This window comes from Pituophis catenifer, unplaced genomic scaffold (assembly GCF_029215685.1).
Source record: "Pituophis catenifer annectens isolate HBS135680 unplaced genomic scaffold, rPitCat1.0.hap2 SCAF_1, whole genome shotgun sequence".
In the NCBI taxonomy this organism is placed as follows: Eukaryota; Metazoa; Chordata; class Lepidosauria; order Squamata; family Colubridae; genus Pituophis; species Pituophis catenifer.
In genome coordinates this window covers 47879401-47904059 of record NW_027256881.1, presented here as the reverse complement: position 1 = coordinate 47904059, position 24659 = coordinate 47879401, and the positions used below count along the sequence as shown (strand labels likewise).

The following is a 24659-nucleotide window of genomic DNA, read 5'->3' as shown; positions in this document are numbered from 1 at the left end:
ATTCTCCAAACGTTCCTCAGGAAGGCTGAACTTTCAGTAAACCTAAAGCTGGATGAAGGGCAGCTCTTTTTCAATGTTTATGGCTAAAAAAGAAAAGCTTTAACTTGAAGGGAGTCTTCTTTTGAACCCAGGATTCAAGAATAAAGTAGGTTGTAGAGATCAAAGCACCAGTAACATGTTGTTGTTGTTGTTGTTTTTATTGTTATTATTATTATTATTATTATTATTATTATTATTATTATTATTATTTATTGGATTTATAAATAATATATGTTGTCTGTGCTTCCGCAACTAATTTAGAATTAGTTATTTCTTAACATTCCAATTACATTCATTGTCTTTAAGAATCTACTTCTATATTTAAACCTGGAAATGAAAGCGCTCTTTTCATTTGATGAAATCATCTACCTAGTATTTGATTATTATGCAATGTAAGATGATTTCTTATGAAAACAAAACTGTCTACAGTCCAAAGCAAGATTTTAATTCATGAGAAAGAACAAATTTACCTGTTAACCAATGTTTATATTTAAAGCTATTAAAGCTATTCAGTCATTTGTGCTACCGGTATTTTTAATCTTTAAATAGAGCAGTTGTTCATGTGCCATCATTCTGTGTAAAATATTTTAATCTCCTAATTTATTGCATTTAACCTCTATTGATCCTTTTCTACTCAAGTCCCATCTGCCAATTACTGTCGATGCAAGTTCATGTTTTTCTAAAAAGGCAGCTAAAATTGTGCTTTGAATTATATTTTTGAAAAACTTCAGATTAGTATTATTTCTTTTAAAAAGAAACCCTGGTACAAGTATTTCATAGCTATCTATGACTTGTGTGCTTCCCTCCTTTACTCACACAGCAGGGGATATGATAGCCTGCAGACTTTTCAGGACTATAATATATCTCCTTTGTGAATCTCTTTGTGTAGAACAAGCCCCTAAATATACTTGAGTCAAGAGGTCATTTATTTTTCACCTCCCTCTTCTCAGCAGGAACTGTGAGTCTATGAGATAAAAGTATTTTTTTAAAGAAAGAAAGAAGGAATTGCTTGATACACAGGTTATAAGCAGTAGAAGGAATGGAAAATCTGCCTTCATCTTCTTGCTTGATTGCTCTCAGTGGCATTTACTTGTCAGTGCTACTTCCACAACCTGATCTTAGTGAGCACAATGGGAGGTTGGCCTAGGCTGTCAAAGGCAGTAGCCAGCCCAAAGGGTATCTTGGACTTCATTTTGAAAGAATAACCTCAGTCAGATGGGCTGAACTTTTTCCTAAAGGTTTTCCGAAGGGTTAAAATGATTCTGTAATTAAGAAAAAGTGACAAAGATCAAGGAAAATCAACACTGTTCACTAACTTTTTCATGCTTAGCATTTGTGGCAGAGTAACTGGCTCACCTTTTGGCACAGAGATCATGGACAGCTCTCCTTTAAAAAAAATAAAAAATAAATCCTCATCATGCTCCTATGCCTCTTTCTAATTTGGTCAGAACATTTTTAGCTAAAGCGGTAAGCCATTTCTTCCTTTTTAATGTTGGGAATTCCTTTGTAAAGATGGAGCTTGGCAGATACCAAACACCATCCTACTTCATTCAAGAGATTACCACTGCAAACAAGCTGTAAGAATGAAAATCTTTTATTCTATAGAATTGAAATGCTTGTGTGAGTAAAATTAGCAACATAAACATTATTATGTCATCTCCCTATTAGTAAGGTCCCTGAAGATGTCATTGGCTAACTAGTTCAAAGTGTCTTTGTTGAATGGAGTTGATAAACTGTTTATTCTATTGATTAAAACATATGACTAGGAAGGAAAGGATAAAACAAACTCTATATTGTCTTGGTATAAAGCATTATGGAATTTCAAGAACACTTGAAATTTACCAGTATCTTAAATTATTGCCCTTATAGGCAAGAGCATGATCCTGATGCCAAAGTGTAGAATTTAGGATTGTGGGTCAGGTAGAAGAGGAGACATATGAAAAAATGGAAAAATGAATGCACCACTCACTTATATGAAATGCTTATCAGTATCACACTTTCTTTCAGGCTGAACCAATGTGGCAGCATTTTCCAGCCCACTGAAAGTCAGGTTTATTCAGTGAAAAGTGGCAAAATGGCATACTGTGTCACTTCCAGCATGAGTAATTTGAGAACTTGAATTTTTAAAGGGGGAAAAGAAATTTCCCTAATACTTTAGTTGCCAGGACTGTAAACTGCTTGGATGAGAAACCTTTGTTCTGCCTATAATTCTTGTTAGGAGATCTGCCACCATCTCCTTTGTTTAAATTTGACTTAGTGAGCAATTTGAACTTCTGCATCACCAAACTCGTTATAAATATGCAAGTTCATTGGAGGGGGGGGCAGCTGAATGAAACGGTTATGTAATTACATACTTCTCATAATTATTGAGTAATTATATACTTCTCATAATTGCCAAGTAATCATGCTGCTATAACTAGAACTTAATGTTACAACTAATTATATAATTACTGTGTATTAATGTTGTTATCGAGGCAACAGAACAAAGTGTTGCTTAGCTTGAAGCTTTTTTTTCTCAGTAGCATTTTGAATTATAAAAACTATTATTTGTTATGTAGATGGAAATGGGCTTTATAGATGGAACATGTAAAGGAAAATAAAACTTATTTTAAGGAAAGAAATGGATGAAACTGTTTTGCCTATGATTACTTGCTAGATACCAGCATTTGCATCTGTTTTAGATGTCTTAGCACATTTTTATATTTTGCTTTACATTAAGGTGACCAGACGTCCCGCTTTTGGCGGGACAGTCCCGCTTTTGAGCAATTTGTCCCGCGTCCCACGGCGTTTTAAAAAAGTCCTGATTTTTCATTCTGCCTCCTGAGTCCCGGCTGCCTCCTGAATCCCCGCTGATGGCTAGAGGGAAAAAAAACTGATTAAACTCTTGCCGCGGGGCTTCAAAGGGCCGACCTACAGCTGATCAGTGTTAAAAAAAAATGAGTAGACCCATGCCTGCAAAAATAGAAAAAACAGCCCCTGTTAACAGCTCCCGCTAGGTTAATTAGCTGCAAAAAGCTGCAAAAAGTTCCTGGAGCAGATTTTTTTCCCCCTAGTTATGCTGAAAACAAAGGCGAAAGCGAAAGTAAAGCTGCAACGTGACAAAATGAGGCAGAGAGAGATTTCCTTCTTTTTCTTTTTCTTTTTCCTCACCAAAAAAGGTAGGTGCAAAACTGCAAACAATGGGAAATTTAGGGCAAAAGAGGAGAGTTCAAGATTTTAAAACACAAAAGAAAAAAAGCTCTATTTAACTAGGGAATTGTAATAATTGAGATACTATTAATAATTGTATATTGTGTTGAAAGCAGAAATGGTTAAGTTGTGGTTTGGAGGAATATATGGGGGAAATTATTTGGTTTATTATTATTGGTAAATATAATTAATTGATTTGTAAGAAATTGGATTGCATGGAAATAATTGGAATATTCATGTTCATATTGATTAATATACAAAAAAGATAGTTATATAACTAATTGATTTATATTAAAATGTTGAATTTGTATTAAACAACTGTATTACATAATTACATAATTAACCAATGTGAGGATGGATATAAAAATAGATGACAATGGGAAGGGGTATAATATAGAATAGAAGGGAAAAATTGAATTTGATTAAGATTAGAGATGAGGATGAAGGGTGATATTGTTTTTTTTAAAAAAAATAGATGAGGAATAAATATGGCAAAAAGGAAATATAGAAATTGTAAATTTAATTGAAATGACTAAACGCTGTTTAAATTTGTGAACCAGCCAAATATTCTGTTCAAAGAAAATACATTGTATGTTTGTATGTGTGTTTCTAATTATTGCTATTTATTCATATTTGTTCTCTTTTATTCTTTAAAGTTTAACAATTCATTCTTTATCTTAATATCTTTATATTTGCTTGGGGTTGGCTTTCTTCCCTTTCATCTTTTTTATTGTACAGCAATCTTTCTCCTCAAACCTACCACCTCTCTCTTTTCTTTCCTTCTTACTTTCTCTTCCCCCCACTCTCTTTTTCTCCTCCCTACTTCCTCTTCCTTTCTCCTTCTCCTCCTCTCTTCCTCCCTCTCTTACCCTCACTCCTACTCTAATTTCCATTCCTTCATCCCTCTCTATTGCTGTAATCCTTTAATGCATATGGACTACTCAGAGGGCTGAAAAAGTTATTTTTGACTGGTCCTCACACTTTTGACCAGTCCTCGAACTTATGACTGTCCTCACATTTTACATTTTTGCCCTATCTTGTCACCATGGTGAAGAGAAGCAGTTGTGAAATGAGTGACATGGTTGTTAAGAATGCTGCATGGGCATAAATGTGAGGATGGTCATAAGTGTGAGGACCAGTCAAAAGTGCGAGGACCTGTCAGAAATAACTTTTTTCAGCCCTCTGGTTAGTCCTTTTGTGCATATGGACTACTCAGAGGGCTGAAAAAGTTATTTTTGACTGGTCCTCACACTTTTGACCAGTCCTCGAACTTACGACTGTCCTCACACTTTACGTTTTTGCCCTATCTTGTCACCATGGTGAAGAGAAGCAGTTGTGAAATGAGTGACATGGTTGTTAAGAATACTGCACAGGCATAAATGTGAGGATGGTCATAAGTGTGAGGACCAGTCAAAAGTGTGAGCACCTGTCAGAAATGACTTTTCAGCCCTCTGAGTAGTCCCTATACACATAGCCATGGCCACCCGGTCACATGACCAGCTAGCCACGCCCACCCAGTCACATGGCCTCCAAGCCACGCCCACACAATAAGCCACGCCCACAATGGTGTCCTTCTTACCAATGTTAAAATCTGTTCACCTTACCCTATACACATAGCCATGGCCACCCGGTCACATGACCAGCTAGCCACACCCACCCAGTCACATGGCCTCCAAGCCACGCCCACACAATAAGCCACGCCCACAATGGTGTCCTTCTTACCAATGTTAAAATCTGTTCACCTTACCCTATACACATAGCCATGGCCACCCGGTCACATGACCAGCTAGCCACGCCCACCCAGTCACATGACCAGTTAGCCATGCCCACCCAGTCACATGACCAGCTAGCCACACCCACAAAATAAGCCACGCCCACAATGTCCCTCTTTACCAATGTTAAAATCTGGTCACCTTACTTTACATCCATGTGCAAAGAGACATCTATATACATCATGCAGAGGGATATCCCAAAGTGACATGGAAAATGCATTCACTGCACTTCAATAAAAGTTGGGCATACGTACTTAATAGTAGATTAAGCAATGGTTTGACTCTCTGTTTGTTCTAAGACTAATAATGGATAGTTTGAAAAATACAGTGAATTTACTAAGTTATTTTATTTATTTATAAGATTTATTGACCGTCCATCATACATTTATTGACTGTTCATCATACCACAGGATATGTTTGGGAGGCTTACAATCAAAAATAAATAAATAAATTTATGAAATATTCAGGAGCTAGGGATAAAACTCACCCCATCTACCAGTTTCTTGCCCTATCTCTAGAATGTTGGTTCTACTGGGGGAAAAAATTAAGTAGCTGCACAAGTTTTGCAGATAGAAATAGAAAAATTATAAAATACAAAACAGGAAAGAAATACATTAAAACTCTGAAAACAAGACTCCCAACCCCCATGCCACCCTAAACAGAGAAGCTTTTTATCTTTTTGGTTGGTTTGTCTGTAAATCAATCATAATTTGTTTTCTTCGTTTTTCAAGACTAAATACAGCCAGTTCTCTCAGCCTCTTTCAGGAGCTGGGTGTTAATCCTTTGAGCATCCTTTGGTAGCAGTCTCCCGCCCCCCCCGCCCCGCCCTCACAGTTCTTTGATTTCCCTATTTTTAAATCCTCTTGCCCATTTGTCTTCCTTTAAATGTCTCAGGGTATGAGTCCTGAAAGCCACCAGCAACAGAAACAGAGGGCTCAGAGTTTTTACATATGGAACCTAGTTTGAATTCTTCAACACTTTAACATGGAATTTTTTTTAAAAAATAAATTTTTTTACATGTACATGAGAAATGGAGGAGGTTCAAGAAAAGCAATGAAGGAGGTTCGAGAAAAGCAATGTACAACTATCTTAGTTCTTCTAATACCTAAGAAGAACTGGTTAAGCAAGGATAGCAATCATGACAAGGATATCAATAGTTTAATTTGGTGGGAGGAAAGGAAAAATTGGGATAACCCATTTCCTGACTTATTTTGATTTGATAGTGAAGTAGGTATTTGAATGCCTTAGCGATTCTGGAAGACATTCCCTTTAATTTAGTCAGTAGTGGAAGAACATAAATAATTAGACTCTGATCCATCTAATATTTATTTCTTGCAGTTTCCAAGCCAATGTATTATTCCTGATCAAGGCTAATGTCAGGCTAATGTTACTTGTGCCGGAGTATTTGTTCAAAAAAGAAGAAAAAACAAAAGGTTACACTGCTGATCTATCACCAACCTCCAGCACCTTTTATTTCCAAAATGCCAAATGGGATGTATTGTTTGCTTAAAAATTAAAGAAATGTGGGTGGCTTCCCTTAACTGCTTGGAAAGAAAATGTCAAAAGTAAATAGCATGGCAGAAAGAGAAAGGGGTATTCAGTAGGAATGGGAGAAGTGAAGGAGACTAACCGGTGATCCCTCTCTTCCATAGCAGCTATTTTGTGAAACCATCCACACCACATTCTCAAAATTACAGATGCACAGTTGGGGAACCCTGGTCTCTTTCCACCTTAAGCTTGTCAACAGCATTGATATTGAATTTTGGTGACTAAAACACCAAACAATAATCATGTAATTTTTCAACTATCGTGTTTCCCCGAAAATAAGACCCTGTCTTATATTTTTTTGAACCCTGAAATAAGTGCTTGGCCTTATTGCCATGCGCTCAAAAGCCCGATTGGGCTTATTATCAGGGGATGTCTTATTTTGGGGGAAATAGGGTAACAGTGTGCTGGCTTTAGTGGAATAAACCTATTATCCTCAGAAATGTTCAAGTTGTAACAGTTGAAGATCTCATAGTTTCCTTCTTTCTCTTTCAGCTAATGGCAATTACAGTATTTTAAATTGCACACAAATTTTACATACCGGCAAAGAAGCAAATGTCTGGGTACCCATTGGAGGGCTAATTCCATTTTCAAACTACACAGTGGAAGTGAATGCTTCTAATAGCCAAGGTTATGTGATCAGTGATCCTGTAGAAATTGCCCTGCCTGCTGGTGGTAAGTATACAATAAAGCAGTTCTATATGCCCTCTCTTAATGACCCTTTATGACTGCTATTCAAAAGTACATGAAGTAGAGCTGTGCTATTACTTGCCTCCAGAGGACACTAAACAGCCTGGAGGTAGAACAAAGAGAAACAGAACTATACTTTCATCAATAGTTCATCAACAGCCACTGAGCCACCGTGTCCCTCTTTTATCCTTAAATATACTATACAGTATTAGAACTGCTATTCTGGAGAAGTAATACTATTTTAATATATAGGATTGTGATAGATACATATGTGAAATGTTTTGTGCACAAAAGGGAAAAAAAAGCATTGTGTAATCACTAGGTTCAGTTTGTACTGTTTTCAGTGGTTTATTTGTATCAAGAAAACTGTCTGATGTTTGTATCAGTGTACAGTAGTGGAGAAGAATATATTTTAATTTAGTGAGCCACAAAATAGTGGGTACCAAAGGAAAAGGTAGAGTATCCAAGGTAATGTAATCATATGGTTATGCCAGTTTATTCTGGGAATTATCATATAATGTAGTTTCTTTCATCATTTGTTGTTGATTACAGTTAGGAAATGTATTGCTTTGAAATGATCTTTTTTATGACCTTGTGGTACTTTAAAAGCAATACCTCATTGATTAAATAGGTTTTAGTTCATGCTTCCTTTTACTTAATGATCTGAAAGCATATTATCTTGATTTACACATAAAATCATGCTGAAAAGCATGTGGCATTCAGTAGACTATGTGTATTTAAGTAGAATTAAATTAGCATTGAAAGTTATTAAAGATCTTCCATCCCATTGTCCAGTGGACTGTGATTTGAACTGAAATGAATAATAAATGAACCAGCAAATATGAAAAAAGCCCTGATATATAAGACATTCTATAATCTGTATTTACCTTGCCATTATGTTTTATTATAATATTTTGACTGTATTAGCATTCAAGACCTAAATACACATTTTAAATTAAATAGTAAACTATAGCTCTTTATTATAAATGTTTTAAGAGGAATTTATTAGAATAGCCTGCCAAAATTAATTGAGCCAAGTTTTGATTGTTTGCTTGTCTTAATTCTCCTGAAAGAGAAGTATTGCTTACCTGTCTATCCTTTAGCTATTTCCCTCCTCATTCCCCAACACTATTAAGGTATAATTCTAGCAAAATTTGATATTTGGTACCCTAGACAGTAAACATTCACTAATGCTGGAGTTTCTCTACTAATTTGAAAAATCCTGTTCAGCCATCCACTCATCTTTTTAGATGGTCTTGTGTATCACCAGCTATAGCTAACACCCTTGTTTATAACTCCAATATAGAATACAAAAACTCAATTAATGTCCTTCAGTATTTCTATCAATACACTTTTCCTTAAGATTTTTTTACCTTAACCACTAATTTAATAACCTGCATGAGACAATTCACTTAAATCCTATCCAAAATTGGAAACTTGCAGTAATTGATTAAGACCTCTTATTTAAAGGTCTCAACCCCACCATCCCAGGCATAAAGGTCTCAACCCCACCATCCCAGGCATAAAAATTATTTGTAACAAAATATGACAAAGAAGGAGGAAGGAAGGAAGGAAGGAAGGAAGGAAGGAAGGAAGGAAGGAAGGAAGGAGGAGGAGGGTGGGGAGGAGGAGGAGGTGGTGGAGGAGGAGGAGGAGGAGGAGGTTGAAGCAACCTTTGGAAACAATTTCTACTTATTGCAGAGGATTGGGAAAAGAAGAATAAAATAAAATGGATGGTTTTATGATTAAAGGGCAGAACTATTTTATGATTTTATGATTAAAGGCCAGAACTATTGTTCATTTTTTAAAACTGCACTTCAAAACACTCCACTTGATCAAATGGTTAAATATGTTTAATATTTGTATTTATAGTTAAAATTTATGTAGTAATGCAGCGTATCTTTATATATCCAATTCTGTCTTTTAGAAGGTACATCAACTACTCTCTAGTTATTTGATTACTTTTTAGTCTTATTATAATCCTTTTATTCTTTTTTATTCTATTTAAAACAAAAATTTTCCAAAGAGATATTAAGAATAGCCTGTAGTACAGTCGACTAAAGCACTGTTATTAACAACTGCTGCTTGCAATTACTGCAAGTTCAACCTTCACCAGGCTCAAGGTTGACTCAGCCTTCCATCCTTTCAAAGGTAGGTGAAATGAGGACCCAGATTGTGGGGGCAATAAGCTGACTTTGTATAAAAATATACAAAAGTATGAAGGCTATTGCTTAACGCATTTTAAGCCGCCCTGAGTCTCCGGAGAAGGGCGGCATATTAATTAAAGCAAAAAAAAAAAAAAGAATGGACAGGTAATTACTGACATTATACAATTAATATTAATATACCATTACAGTTAGTGCTTGGCTTGCATCCATTTGTTCAATGACTATTCAGAGTGGCAACAGCACTAAATGAATATGCTTCTAACTGGTCTTGGAGTCCTGACCATCATACGGTCTCTTCAGTTTCGTGATCATGATCCAGGACTTTGGTGTCTGGCTTGAGATTACAAAGTTACAACAAGCCACAGTCATGCAATTGTGATTTGTGACATTTTCTGCAGACTTCCCACAAACAAAATCAATGAAGCACACAATCCTCCCTTAACAATGGTAACTGGGACTGCCAGAATTGCCATTGCTAAGCAGAATATATATGTGACATTGTACTTTATGATCACATTGTTTAATGATGAAAGTTGTAGTCCCAATTACCATCATTAACCTATGACTGCTTGTAGCAAAAGATACCATTGGAAGCAACTTTTTTTTCATGACATAAAAAAGAAGTATTGGGCCTTCTTCTTTTTACCATTTGATTAGTGACTTGGATAAATAGAAGTACAGAATTGCTATAGAGTTTTGCAGATTATCCACAATTGTGTAAAATAGAAGAAAAAATACAACTCAGAATAATTCTGAGAGGCTAAAGAAATGGGATGAAAATGACAAATGAAATTTAACAGAGATAGATATAAAGTTGCTAAGAGGCAGGGGTGAAATGCTCCCGGTTCGGACCGGATCGCCCGATCCAGTAGCGATGGAGGCGGGTGGTTCAGAGATCCGGTAGCAAAAATCCCTGTCCCATCCCATGCCCAGCTGAGCCGCGCGATCATCAGAGGCTTTTTTCTTTTAAATGGCTCTGACGATCCAAGCTGAGTTGCCTTGATCGGCAGAGGGTTTTTAACTCAGCTTGGATCGTCAGAGCTATTTAAAAGAAAAAAAGTTTTTTTTCTTTTAAATGCCTCTGACGATCCAAGCTCTGACGATCCCATCTGAGTTGCCTGATCGGCAGAGGGTTTTTAAAAAACCCTCTGATGATCAGGCAACTCAGATGGGATCGTCAGAGCCTTTTGAAAGAAAAAAACTTTTTTCGCCGAAGAGGTTGTAGAAAAAATGGTTTTAAAAGTAAAAAAAAAAAATGGCCACACCCACCCAGTCACATTACCCCACCACCAAGCCACGCCCACAGAACTGGTAGTAACAAATTTTAGATTTCACCACTTCTAAGAGGATAAAGATTTCTATCTTAACAGGAACTAGTGCACATTTTGTGGATATGGGATTCAGTTTAAGAAATGGTTGACGTCAACCGTCCCTTAATTTGCTTTAATCTAATTGGCTATTTTAGCTATTTTATCAGTGAAAGCTACATGAATAGCAACTGATCAGGGAAGTCAGACACGACTGTTCATGTAGGTGAAAGAACCACCACTTAAACTTAGCACTGCATTAATAAATTGAAACCAAGGAAGGGAATGATCCTAGAGTTGATAGGTAAAAGAAACCTAAGAAGTTTTGCATGATGTTCAAGTTCAGAAGAAAGGCATTTATAAAGTATATAAATTTTAAATACACTGCATTTTGCCTCAAGACTTTTTTTTTTTTCAGATGAACTGAAATCTTGTCTGGAACTGTCTTTGTTACATCAAAGAACTGTATAGAAAGCTAAAAGAAACCAAAGAAGCATAAAAGGGCATAGTTTAAAATGATTAGTGACAATTTTTATACAGCAGAGAAAGATTTTTTTTCTGTCTCCTTCCACCTCCCCCAATGAATAAATTCATCCCATTAATCTTTTCCTAAAATGTTGCAGTAGGAATTGTTAAAACATATGAAAGCAACATATTAATCGATGCTCAGCTGCAGCGTTCCTAGTGTTCAACTACATTTAAAATAAACTCAAATATGTAGCAATTAGCATTTCAAAAACAGCAATTTACACTAACCTGTAAATAATAACATTTGAAATGTCAGTGCTCTATAGAAAGCTGTTTTAGCTGCTGCTCTCCTGAGACAAGGGGATGCGGTGGCTCAGTGTTTAAGACGCTGAATCTTAGATTGTAAAACGTCTACAGCTTGGCCATTTGAGACCCGGGTGAGTTACTGTTACTTGTCCAAGCTCTTGCCAACCTAGCAGTTTGAAAGCATGCAAATGCAAGTAAATGAATAGTACCCCCTATAAGCATGTGGGAAGGTAACACCATACATTTTTCACCATACACACTGCTGCAGCGTGATGTTGTGCTGGCCACATGACTACATTTCTGGACAACGCTGGCTCTTTGGCTTAAGGAATAGAGATGAGCACAGCTAGAGGGGTAAAATCCCTGGGGAAACCTTTACCTTTTTCTTACTTCTGAGACAAAGACAATAAAGGATGTAAGGAGATCCTCTTATAAATATGTGTAATGTGATTCCAAAACAGCAAAAATAGCATCTTGAAACATCTGTCTTCAAAAAGTACCAAGCTACTCATAGAAGTCCTATTCTCAACCAGCTTTGGCTTGCAAATGGAAGACCAGGGGCCAATCACAGGAAGAAAACCTGCTGGGATGCCCAGAAAGATATCATCTTCCTAAAACACAGTTCAGACACGTCCTGATCAAAGGTAGTATTCAGCAGATTCTGATCAGTTCTGGAGAACTGGTAGCGGAAATTTTGAGTAGTTTGGAGAATCAGTAAATACCACCTCTGACTGACCCCGCCCCCATCTATTCTCTGCCTCCCAAGTCCCAGCTGATCAGGAAGAAATGGGGATTTTGCAGTAACCTTCCCTGGAGTGGGGTGGGAATGGAGATTTCACAGTATCTTTCTGCTGCCACGCCCACCAAGCCATACCCACCAAGCCATGCCACGCCTACCAAGCCATGCCCATCAAGCTACGCCCATAGAACCGGTAGTAAAAAAATTGAATCCCACTGGTCCTGATTCAGCTTTACATGAAATGGCTTTGTGATATTGCCTTTGGGTTATCCCCAGACTACAGCCAACGCCACTTCAAATAAACATTTTAAACTGATATTTCCTCCCATTCTTCCAATACAGTTTTCGATGTGGTTATGATCGGACATGCCTTGTCGCTGATGCTGATGCTGATGCTGACATGACCTGATGAGATATTTTCAACTCCTATTGGATACTACCAACTGTTTAGCAGTATGGGATTAGATTAAGTGAAGCAAAGAAGCAGACATCATTTTTCCATTCCCCCCCCCCCTTACATATTTAGTGGAAGAGTTAGAGAGTTCCTTTACTACATTTTTAGTACAATTTCTATGGAAGTCACAGTAGCTGTCATATAACTTTTTATTGCATTAGATAATAATTCTCTTTGTTAGTTTTCTCTTATATTTTTATTCTTTTTATGACTGATAGATTTTAATCAAATGTTGAATTCTAGCAATATTTGTTCAGCAGAACCTGATTCCTATATTGTGCATGTCAGAGTTTAATTTAGAAAATAAATAAAAAATGTGAATCCTGAACAACAACAATTCTGAAATGTTTGCTTGTTTATTTATTTGACCGTATCACACAGTTCCCTATTTAAATAGTAGTACTGAGAAATATTGCAAAAAAGACCTAGATACCTATGTAATAAATTTCCAGTTGAGATTCTAAAATTTATTACATAGGTATCTAGGTCTTTTTTGCAATATTTCTCAGTACTACTATTTATTATAAGAAAAAGTTATCCTGTTATATTTAAAAGTTCTGGTTATGGACATCCTATAGTTAGTATGTTTTTTGAGCATATATTTTGGTTCATATTATTGTGCGAGTTTTATGGAAGAAAGAATATTAAAATCTGAACAAAAAATTGAAAAATAAAAATAAGTAACTTTTAAATATATATGAAAGACATCCTACATTATAACTGTATAGAGCTTCTGTGCCTCATACAAATATTAGCTTCTTAATTGAAATAGCAATAACAAAATTATATCATTTCTACTATTAAGGATCTTGGATAAAGTATATGATTCCAATCTTATCTTTATTTTTCTTACTCATTTTATAATCCTAAATCAAAGGTTATACACGTTTTTGTTTTTTTTTTAAATAGAGATCTGAAGATTAAACAAAATCAAGTATTTAGCTACACCTGTATCTATTCAGGTAATAATTGGTTCCATTAATTCTGATTTAAAAAAAAAAAAACTCCCAGTGCTGATAATCATTATATTGACTGATATAAGATAAGTACTAATTTTACTTATTTGTTTTTCCAACTTTATTTAATACGGCCAGAAGTTACCAACTTTTCAGACTTGAAAACGTTCGGATGTTTATGCAAATGGTCATGAGATTTCCTTGTTAAATGTTGAGTTCAACATTGTGAAAGGAAACCCTAACACTTAAAGTGTTGATAGATAGATAACATTAGATTGCTAATATTTTAGTTATATATATATATATATATATATATATATATATATATATATATATATATATATATTTTAAAAATGAAATTGGTATTATGCCAATGAATTTGGAAAACAACACAGTGGCCAATTGATTGAAAGAATTCAATCTACCATGGTATTCCCTGTGACACTCTATTCTCACTTGAGGCACAAGTGACCAGGCGAAAATTATCCTACATCATACACAGATGCTCTCTGGAAAAAGCTCTAATGCTGGGAAAGGAAAGAGAAGAACAGGATGACCAGCAGCAGAATGGATGAACTCAGTCAGAATTGGTGTGCCATTGGGAGACTTGAAATAATAGGTTAGGGATAGATTGTCAGTGATAGAAAATCAATCTGTCTCATTGTTAGGAGTGGAAAATGATTTTGATATGATTCAGTGAAAATTTCTAGAGCAAATAAATAATATTTTCCCATAATTTTGGTATTCTAATGTTTTAGCCAGGATTATTAAAAATAGAATTATTTCCTTACCTATTACAATCCTAAGTGTGCTTTTATTTATTTATTTATTTTATTTATTTATTTAGTTTGATGATAAAATCATTGGCTCATCATATAAATCACATAAAAATGGTTGAGATGAATGAAAAATGTTTTTAAATGCTGAGGATACAATATATCCTCAATATAATTATTAATGTGCTTTTTCAAAAAGTATTAACTAATAGCTTGATTAACTTTCAAAATTCTCCAACTAACAAGAGTTATTCTCATCTACCTACTCTAAGTTCAGTTGTCTGTTGACATCTGAGTACTGCTAAATATTTTGGAATAATTGTCTCTCAAAAAATTCTTTGTAGATGCAACTAATTTTAACTGTTTACTGCTGTACTTAAAAACAGAGCTTTTCTTAATATGTATTGTACATTTTTTATCTTTTCCTTCTGTCCTTTTTTCTGTTTCTTCTGTTTCCCGCTGGTTTTACTACTGGTTCTTGCAAACCGGTCTGAACTGGGGGCAACCCACCACTGGGGCAGTTCCCTCCCAGGCCTTAGGTGTTTGCTAGGGAGTGGTGGCAACGATACAGTGGTGCTATTAGAGAAGGCGTAGCAATATTTCCAATCATCTTCTGATTATGCTATCTGTGGTAGTAATGCAGATCTGGATTAAACAACTAAAAGCATGTAATAATCTTTTTGCACAAATCTAGATGGCTCATTAATTGAAACTGGCAGCATAAAAAACAGGGCTTGCCACTTATTAGACAGTCTGTATTCACACTTGCCAAGCTTAAGTGGCTTCTATAGTTTATCAGTACTTTTCATTGCTTTCTGACTTGAAAATGCAGGCATATGACTAGTGAAAAAACTTTTGCTTAAAGCAGAGGTTTTCAAACTTTACCACTTTAAGACTTATGCAAATCCAAGAATTCCTCAACCAGCATAGCATAACTGGCTGAGGAATTCTGGAATTCGAAGCCCACAAGGCTTTAAGTGGCCAAGTTTGGAAACCACTGGGTTAAATTAAAACTGGTTGACCATACCCAGCAAAAGGGGCCCATGTTTAGAAACACAATTTCTCACAGCTTATATGGTAGCAGTTTTATGTTTGCATGCTGTTTTATGCATTTCAGACTTATTGGAATGGGAGGAGGGCTATTATTTTGTGCTTTTGAGAAAGCTGAAAGATGTACCTGCGTATCATTGGTTGGCAAGAGATGCTCCTGCCTGTCCAGATTACATTTTGTACCAACTCCTTAGAGGAAATATCTGAGGAAGGATAATGCATGGAAACATAGCAGTTATCCCGTTCGGCACACATGCAAAATCAGGGCCACCATTCTTCATAAGCAACTGGAGGCCTGTCATTTTCCACATCCAAAGAACAGGCAGCTAATATTTTGCACATGCATTTATTTATTTATTTATTGGTTCGATTTATATGCCGCCCTTCTCTGGAGACTCAGGGTGGCTTACAATGTGTTAAGCAATAGCCTTCATACTTTTGTATATACCTGCTTAGTAGGGCTTTCGGGCCCCCTAAGCGGTGTTCTTTTTTATACAAAGTCAGCTTATTGCCCCCACAATCCGGGTCCTCATTTTACCTACCTCGAAAGGATGGAAGGCTGAGTCAACCTTGAGCCTGGTGAGATTTGAACTTTCAGTAATTGCAGGCAGCGGGTGCTACTTAACAGCACTTTAGTCTGCTGCACCACCAAGGCTCATGTATCTGACATGGTGGCTGATATTGAGCCATGGTGGTGCAGTGGTTAGAATGCAGCATTGCCAGGAGTTCAATCCTGACCAGTTCAAGATTGATTCAGCCTTCCATCATTCTGAGGTTGGTAAAATGAAGACTCAAATGTTGGAGGCAATATTTGAACACTATAAACTGCTCAGAGTGTGCTATAAAGCACTATGAAGTGGTATATAAGTCTAAGTGCTGTTGCTATTTTTATTTTTTCTTTATTTTACAAACAGCTCTCCCTCCAGATGCTTCATCAGCTATGCATCTCCAGTCATTTTTAAGGGCATTTAAGAAGCATTGAAAATTAAGCATTAAAATTCCTCATTAATATCCATTTTGAATGGTAAAATAGTTTCCCTTTGTGGGTGGGTGGGTGGGTGAATGGAAGGAGAGATGATAGATAGATAGATAGATAGATAGATAGATAGATAGATAGATAGATAGATAGATAGACAGACAGACAGACAGACAGACAGACAGACAGACAGACAGACAGACAGACAATAGATATTCCAATGACGGGAAAGAAAGAGGTAACTACAATGTTGTAATTTAATTTTTTTCTAAAAGAGAAGCTTTTTAATTATTTGTACTATTAATTAATTTAATTTTCTTTCTTTTTTTTCTTTCTTTCTTTTATGTAAATTCACCATTGTGACTTACTGTAAAATGCCAATTAAAGGATTATGCATTGTCAAATGTTTAAAATATACAGCAGGAACTCTCAAAATGCAAAGATTCACCTACAAAATTGATTGATACTCCTGTAAGAAACCAATGTAAAAAGTAATTAAAGAAATTATTCTCAACTTGCTCTAGGGCACCATTCACTTTAGTCTGCATTGGATATCCATTTAATAAATTCATGCATTACAAATAATATTGAGCAATGCTTTTGTATTGACCCCATTCATCCTTGATGCTTTTTTTTGAAAATTGATGAGCCCATATAATATGGTGGTGGAGGTTCAAGTCACCAATTGACCACAGAACTTAGTGACTTTGGGACAGTATCTTCCACTCTCTTTTATAGGGTACTATTTGTGTGAAAAAAGTAGAGGAGAGTATCTTGAATTTTCCAAAAATACAGATTATAAATATTTGGGTCACAGACTCTGGGGTAGGGTTTAAGGAGCTCCAACCCCAGCCACTTAATCTTGACAGGTTTGAGTTAAAATTTCTTCCATCCCATCTAGATGCAAACAGTTCCAGACACTTGGTCAGAGCATTGATAGCTTCACCTATGAAGCTCAGGATTGAGATATAAAGCTGGATGTCATTGGCATATTGATGATATTGCATCTCAAACCAATGGATGATCTCACCAGAGCAGTGGTGGGTTTCAACCAGTGTTACTACTGGTTCGCTTTGCGCATGCACTTTGAATTTCAGAACAGCTGAGGCATGGCAATCCACTCTGCCGCACCTATCAGCTGAGCTAAAAACAAACGAATATATATATTCGTATAGCGCAGGGGCGGGCGGGAGGGCCCAACTGATGGTTGGAGCAAACCGGTTCACTCTTACCTCACCATCTCCGCTACCGGCTCGCCCAAACTGGGGAGAACCGGTAGCAACCCACACTGACCCAGAGGTTTCATTTAGATGTTAAACAGGAGAGGGGAATCCCTGAATTACCCTACATGTTGGGGACTATGGATGCAATCTCTCTAGGTTTCAGACTTTAGAAACAAAGCCTTCCAGTGTCTTTCAAGCAGCACCTACTGAACTGCATTACACGGCCCGAAAAAGGTAGTGAAGTTGTTTTTCAACAACTGGTCCAGATCAGACAGGGAAATGATAGAACCATGGCTTCAGAAAACCAAGGAGTGCATTGAGATGACTGATAAGGAAGGAAGGAAGGAAGGAAGGAAGGAAGGAAGGAAGGAAGGAAGGAAGGAAGGAAGGAAGGTCCCGTCCTCTGCCAAACCTTTTCAATAGAGATTCTCTTCATCCAGGTAGAGTTGTTTGGAAGCTGAGTCATGGCAACTGAACTTCCTTTCTTGTTGGTTCAAAACATTTTGCTGCTTATCCAAGTAGCCTGATTAAAGAATCTACTTGGATAAGCAGTTAAACATTTTGAACCAACAAGAAGTCCAGTTACCATGACTCAACTTCCAAACCCACTGCCAAACATTGATAAGGATTCATATTCTCCTTTCTTCCTTCTCCTTCTATGAATTTCTGATGGGTGGCTATTTCGGAAATCCTCAAGTAACGTAAAACTAATATGAAGAGAATGAGAATGAAGTACTTAATCATGAGACAGAAAACAAGAAGTGATGGGTCAAGAAAACATGGGTACTGAATTAATAAGGAATGAATACCTCAATGAATGACTTGTATCAAATGGGCATAATGGTCATACACAGAGAATATAGGAAATTGGAATCACGAAATGAAGGAATGTAGACTGGATGGATTAAGAAGACCAAGAAAGTTGAATGGGTTGATTAGATATTTTGAAAGGGAGCACTGAGCAGTTTGAAGGTGGTACATGGGTCTGGTAGAAGCAAGGATGGATAGAAGTATGAAGGGAGGTATGTAGATGTATTTCATTTTCTTTTTCTTATCTCATGCCTTTAATTTTTTACTCCTTTTCTAATACTGTTTATACCAAAAAGGAATTCTGTGATGAGTAGTTATTTATATATGTATGATAATATTTTTTTGTATATGAATGTGGAGAAAGCCCCTGGCGATTCTGAAGTATTAAATTATAATTGAGAAGTAACTCGAGGATCAAATATGCTCTTTGGGAGAGATCACTTTCTGGTAGGAAAAATATTATCTTTTTCACAGATTCATATATTTGTTTTGTATGTCTTGTAAATATCATTCCTCACAGTTTCTATGTTTAATTTAACACAAAAGTCTGAGCAACTCAATTGCATGGGGGAGGGGTGAGAGTTGCTGGCAGTCTCCTAGAAGAAAATTGAAATGTACATGTTTTTTCCCATATATCAGAGAAGTGCAAAAATCTAAACTGACATTTTACATCAAATGAATTATGAACTGTGTACTATGTACCTAAGGGAACAACAAGTAAATTAGATTTTTGTTAAGGAAGGGGGAGAGAGAAGCCAAAATAATAAAAATGAGTTTTATCTGAATTTGACATGCAATTCAGTAGTCTACACTCATGAGATTATAGATTATTTCAAATAGCAGATACTTCGAACAGTTTGTGAACAAAGCAAGTATGGTAAGCTATAGTACAGCTTGAACATTACACTTAGTAATTATTGCTTGATTATAGATTTTGTCTCATTTGAAGACAAATGGAATACCTATGGATTAATGCTAACAAGAATGGGAGAGGAACACAAAATTATACGTTTGAAAGATGTATGAAAAATGTTTTACATATTTGAAAGTTCACTTAATTTGTGAGAACTAGAATGTGCATTTTGATGGACATTTCTTTAAAAATGCCATTTAATTGATGGGTTTCCAAGATGTCCATCTATTCCCACTGGGTGCAATAGGAAAGAGTCTTTAAGTACTGAATAATCAACATATCAAGGATGGAACAAATCCTATCTGTTGGCTTTATTCTTTCTGGTTTGATATGCTTCTCTGTACCAATGTTACATACCCAGTTTTGTAACGTGCATTTTGATGCACATAACTAGGATGCATGTGGCTTCTGTGCATAAAACCTTAAAATATTACCAGTCAAGGTGTTGGGCAAATAAATCCATCACATTTGCTTTTCTTTCATGAATTGATTATTCCTATTCTGGGCCATTTGCACAAAACTTTAAAAAACAATGTGCTTGGTGAATGGCATGTTAACAAGGGCATGGAGAGAACACCTGAGTAAAGATAAATTAAACCATTATGTGGGAGGTGCTTTCTACTATAAAGACTGCAAATTATAATTATGAGGTTTTATGTTTTCCACAAAAGCAAAAACAAAATAACCTATAAAGAGAATTGTTCAAACTCTTTCTGAAATTGATCTTTGAGGACTTTGACATGACCTTACTGATCTGGAAACAGCAGAGTTAAATACATCCTTGTTCAAGTATCTTTTAATGTATTTTTAAAAAAATTGATTTGATTGCATTTCTCTAATTATTTTTTCTTTCAATAAATCTATATTTTTCAAAATAAATGAGATGATGTACCTTCATAAAAACAAAAATTGTTCAATAAAAACATCAAAAGTAAACTAATAGTGAAATTCAGGACAATATTGAAGCAAATCAAAAGGCACTATAGCCAAGTTTAATCAAATGTTTGTGTGAACCACTATGTTTTAAGATGGCAGGTGCAGAAATTGACAAACCAATCAATTGGCCCCAACATTTAATGCCACAATAAGCTTCAGCAGTATGAAAAGATACAATTGTATAATAATAATTCCATAAAATTATACTTGGATTATTTTTCAATTCATGAATCTTTAAATAGAGGAGATTTTCATAAATTTTTGAAGAATTGTAAATATTGAGAGCTTTATTAAGAAATGTATTCATAAGTTTGGTTTCGCATATGAGGTCCTTTATAGATGCATTTTTGTTGTTGAATTCTTCTTTTGGAAGCTCATTATTCTGTGGCTTGTTGGCTAGGTATCTATTTAAACAGCATGACATCTAATTGGCTTTCCTGGACAGCCATAAATTTCGTTGAGTGTATCTCTGACATGTATTTATAATCATTAATCAGTCAACTAATTGCTTATTGGCATTTTTTAAAGTTCTATGCACAGTTTACCAGTAAGGATGATAAACATATAAATATGCTTGCAAATAGTACTTGTCTGATTTGCAAGCTCAGACAACAAGAGTGGTGATTAGGGATACTGAAAGTTCTAGTCTTGAGAAAGAAAGCTAAAGAAATTGACTATCAATTCCTCACATCAGCTACAAGAAGTGAGCACCTAACAAAACTGCCAGTCATCTTATTCTATAGATATACTTACAATTACTTTACATGCTTAGCTACATCAACAAAATTATGATTTGGAATATATTTACAAAATTACTTGCAAGTAGTTCCGCTTGTCATTATTCACAAAGTCATATTTGTTTCTGCTGGTAATCATTTCAGTGCTTATACAGTGGTCACAGTAGTGTCCTCTGGTGTACTACAGTCTGCTATACTAAAGACCAAAATAGGAAATATGGCATCCTTTACCTTTCACCATGATTGTAGTCTCTGGTCAGTGGTCATTTGTCCATGTTGATGTTCAACCCGGCTACAGAGATGATTTATTGTTGTTTCTGTTCAGTTGTTCAGTTGTCATTCCTGACATTTTATGATTTGCCAGGATTATCGTAACTGTTTTGAGTTCCTGTAGCTTCATGTTTGGCTTGTCAGTCTTAGTATTTAAACACCTAGTTTTCTATTGCAATTTAGTATAATTCAAGATGCTGAATACAACCTATAGAGTCCTTATTGGCATTGCACTAGATCAGGGGTGTCAAACTGGCAGACCATGGGCCAGATGCATCACATGCAGGCAACGCCCACCCTAGCTCCACGAATGGGGAAAACATTGAGAAACACCAATGATGGCAATGTGATGCCACGAGTTTGACACCTGTGCACTAGGTTACCTGTAAACCAGCTGTTTATCTCTGGCTGCCCTGGCAAGATAATAATCCTTTCACTTAAAAATGTAATCTGATGGAATCCAAAATGCATGCCTTTTCTGTCATGCAGTGTGTGTCCAATGGGACAGAATACCCCTTAAGATTGAGGAAGACCTGATTTTGCCAAATTTTTGTAGAACATTTAAGACATGGCTGTTCTCCTACACATTGGGCTTGAACACTGAGTAAGATAATTTTTGTGTAAAAAGGTTATTATTTGGCTACATATTGTTTGTTCCTTTTTGTTGATGTGTATTTTATTTTCCTTTCTATTATTATAAGTCACTTTAGAGTTATACATGAAAGGAACTGCCCTATAGATTGATTAAATATCAATTTTTATTTTTTTCAATTTTTTCAGGTATTCTTCTGTGACTTTTGTTTGCACATCATATATGTGAAAAATATATGACAAATCCAAAATGGCAGTAAAGAATTGGTCACATAGATGTTTTATTGCATTTTTTAAAATCTGAGTTTCTTTCTTCTTTAGAAAGAAACATCTCAGTTTGATAAGTTCACCAATTGTATGAAATTTTCGCCTCTTAGATGATCTTACTTCATTGAGCACAGCTTGTATATTTTTGCGATGTAAGGGGAGCTGTCAGAAAAAAAGAGCACTCAACTGACATTCAGTAATAAAAATATGGTTTCTTTTTATTTTCCCAGATTTTGAAGAAAGCCTTCAAATCAGGACACCCAAATTCTCAATTTGGATAGACATTAGAATTTTTAAAATCTTAAAAAATTCTTTCTGTTTTACCGATCAATTTTTGTCAATGAAGGAAGAACAAAATGTTCTTAATATAATATCATTAGCTTTATTAAGTCAGATTAAGACTAGCTCTGTTGGTATATACTAGGGCTGCAACGGTATGGCTCTGAGTCCATGTGTATGGACATTTGTGCAACTTGGCTGTACATATCTCTTAATAGTTCATTTATTTTTATGTAAAGCCTGTCTTTCTTTCCAAGAGTTTGCAGTGGAATTTAATTTCTTAACCTTTGCTTAATCTTTAAAATAGCAAAACTGACTAGTTTGTGCTGCTAAGGAGAAATAAAATTAAATTCTTCACCCATTGCATGCTATTTTGCCATGCTAATTGAGCATTTACTGGACAAGATGTGTTGATTCAGTAAGTTACAAGTGGAGTGGTTGCCCCTTGAGGTATGTAGTAAACTTCAAAAAGGGCAGTTGAAGTAGCATTGTTTGTTAGAGGCAGTATATCATCCTGATAGGTAAATGGCTCTTCTATTAAGAAAGTGACAGAGAAATTATTGCTCCCTTATAATTATTGCTTTTGTATGAAGTTAGTCTTTATAGGAAATATTAGAACTAAAGAAATGAAAGGGGGAACACTCCTATCAAGTTCCTATTCATAAAAATATGTGAATATTTTTGAATAATGAGAAGTTTGATCTATCGTTATAGGTGATCATCTGTTTGGATGCTCTTGATTAGTTTAACAATGGATCCAGTTTTTCAAAATATCTTGGAAAAAAGCATTATTAGAGACTCCATTTAGATCCTTGGAGTGCAATCAGGAAGTGTGGAGGGTGACTGAGTGGAAGGTTGCCTTTCAGAAATTATACAGAGCTTAGGGATAACCTTTAAGGCAATAGGAACAACCTACACTGCTCTACATATAAACCAGAAGCAGCTAACCTTTTGGCAACAAAAGCTGCCCTTTTTTTGTATTCTGAGACACTTGCAATTTACTATTACAAAATTTGTTAATAGGAACTCTGGATTAAGACAAGGCAAAAATTCATTGCTGAGGCCAGCTTCTGTTTTGCAGAGAGAACAGGAACAGAGAAGCAACACTAGGATCCAATACTCATTTCACTCTTCTTAAACCATGGCTTATAAGGAATGGTGGCTTTGAAAGTTTAATTATCAATAAATTCTCAGGACATTAAGCGTTCCATGTACAGCATTTGTTTAAACACGCACAACAGCATTTTTGTTCTTTTCACTATTTCATAACTGCTCTCAAATTTCTGACAAATGTCACAACTAGCATTTAGATGTGTTTTAGAAGTCTGAATTCTGAAAATGACTTCTAAATCCCAGCCATCAAGCTCAGTCAAAAGTGCCAATGTACTTTTTAACCTAGCTAGGTGGCTCGGTGGCTAAGATGCTGAGCCTGTCAATCAGAAAGGTCAGCAGTTCGGCGGTTCGAATCCCTAGTATAAGTCTCCTGCGTGAGCAGGGGGTTGGACTAGATGACCTCTAAGGTACCTTTCAATTCTGTTACTGTTAAAAATTAAACTCTTACATTTAAAGTCTAATTGGCTTTCAATATCTAAAACAGCATTTCTATTTCTTATTTATTTTTTATTTATTGGAATTTGTCAAACAAAAATGAAAACAAGAATAAGAGAATAGAAATACAATGACAGGGACGATAGGCATGTTAGTGCACTTATGCACACAGCCTCTTAAGTACTTAAGTATGAAGTAAGGTCCACAGATGTCAATTTGTGACTGAAACTGTGAAAAAGAAGACAGCTATTAATTATCAAAGAAGTTGCTATTGATCAGTCAGTAATAGTTAAAATAGCCTAAGTAACAGTTTTCATATGTTCTATCTATAGAAATTGCACCTCATTTTTGGAATGTCTTCTTAGACAAAGGCCAACAATGAATTCCTTTCTGCATCAAGTTGAAACCTCTTTTTGACATTTTAGCTTAATTATTCTTTTTCTGTTCCTATCATTGTGATTGCTATTGTATTTTTGTTTAGAACTTCATTGATTTTAAAGGTCTACCTTCATCTACCCTGAAATGTGGATAAAATGTGATTTGCATGCAATTAATATAATTAATAAGTGGTGTCATGTTATCATGTATAATAACATTGCGTTCCTTTGATCATGCTTGGCTTACACGTGACTAGAACTAGAAGTATGCAA

The 24659-nt window shown here is 35.7% G+C and overlaps 1 protein-coding gene across 1 annotated transcript in view; it reads left to right on the top strand.

Moving 5' to 3' along the window:
* The window catches only part of USH2A (usherin), a 474981-nt gene that overhangs the window by 275928 nt on the left and 174394 nt on the right, over positions 1-24659 (top strand). Inside the window, exon 37 of the mRNA XM_070957393.1 lies at positions 7041-7220. Within this exon, the coding sequence (XP_070813494.1) occupies positions 7041-7220 (180 nt within the window). The remainder of the gene's footprint in view (positions 1-7040; positions 7221-24659) is intronic.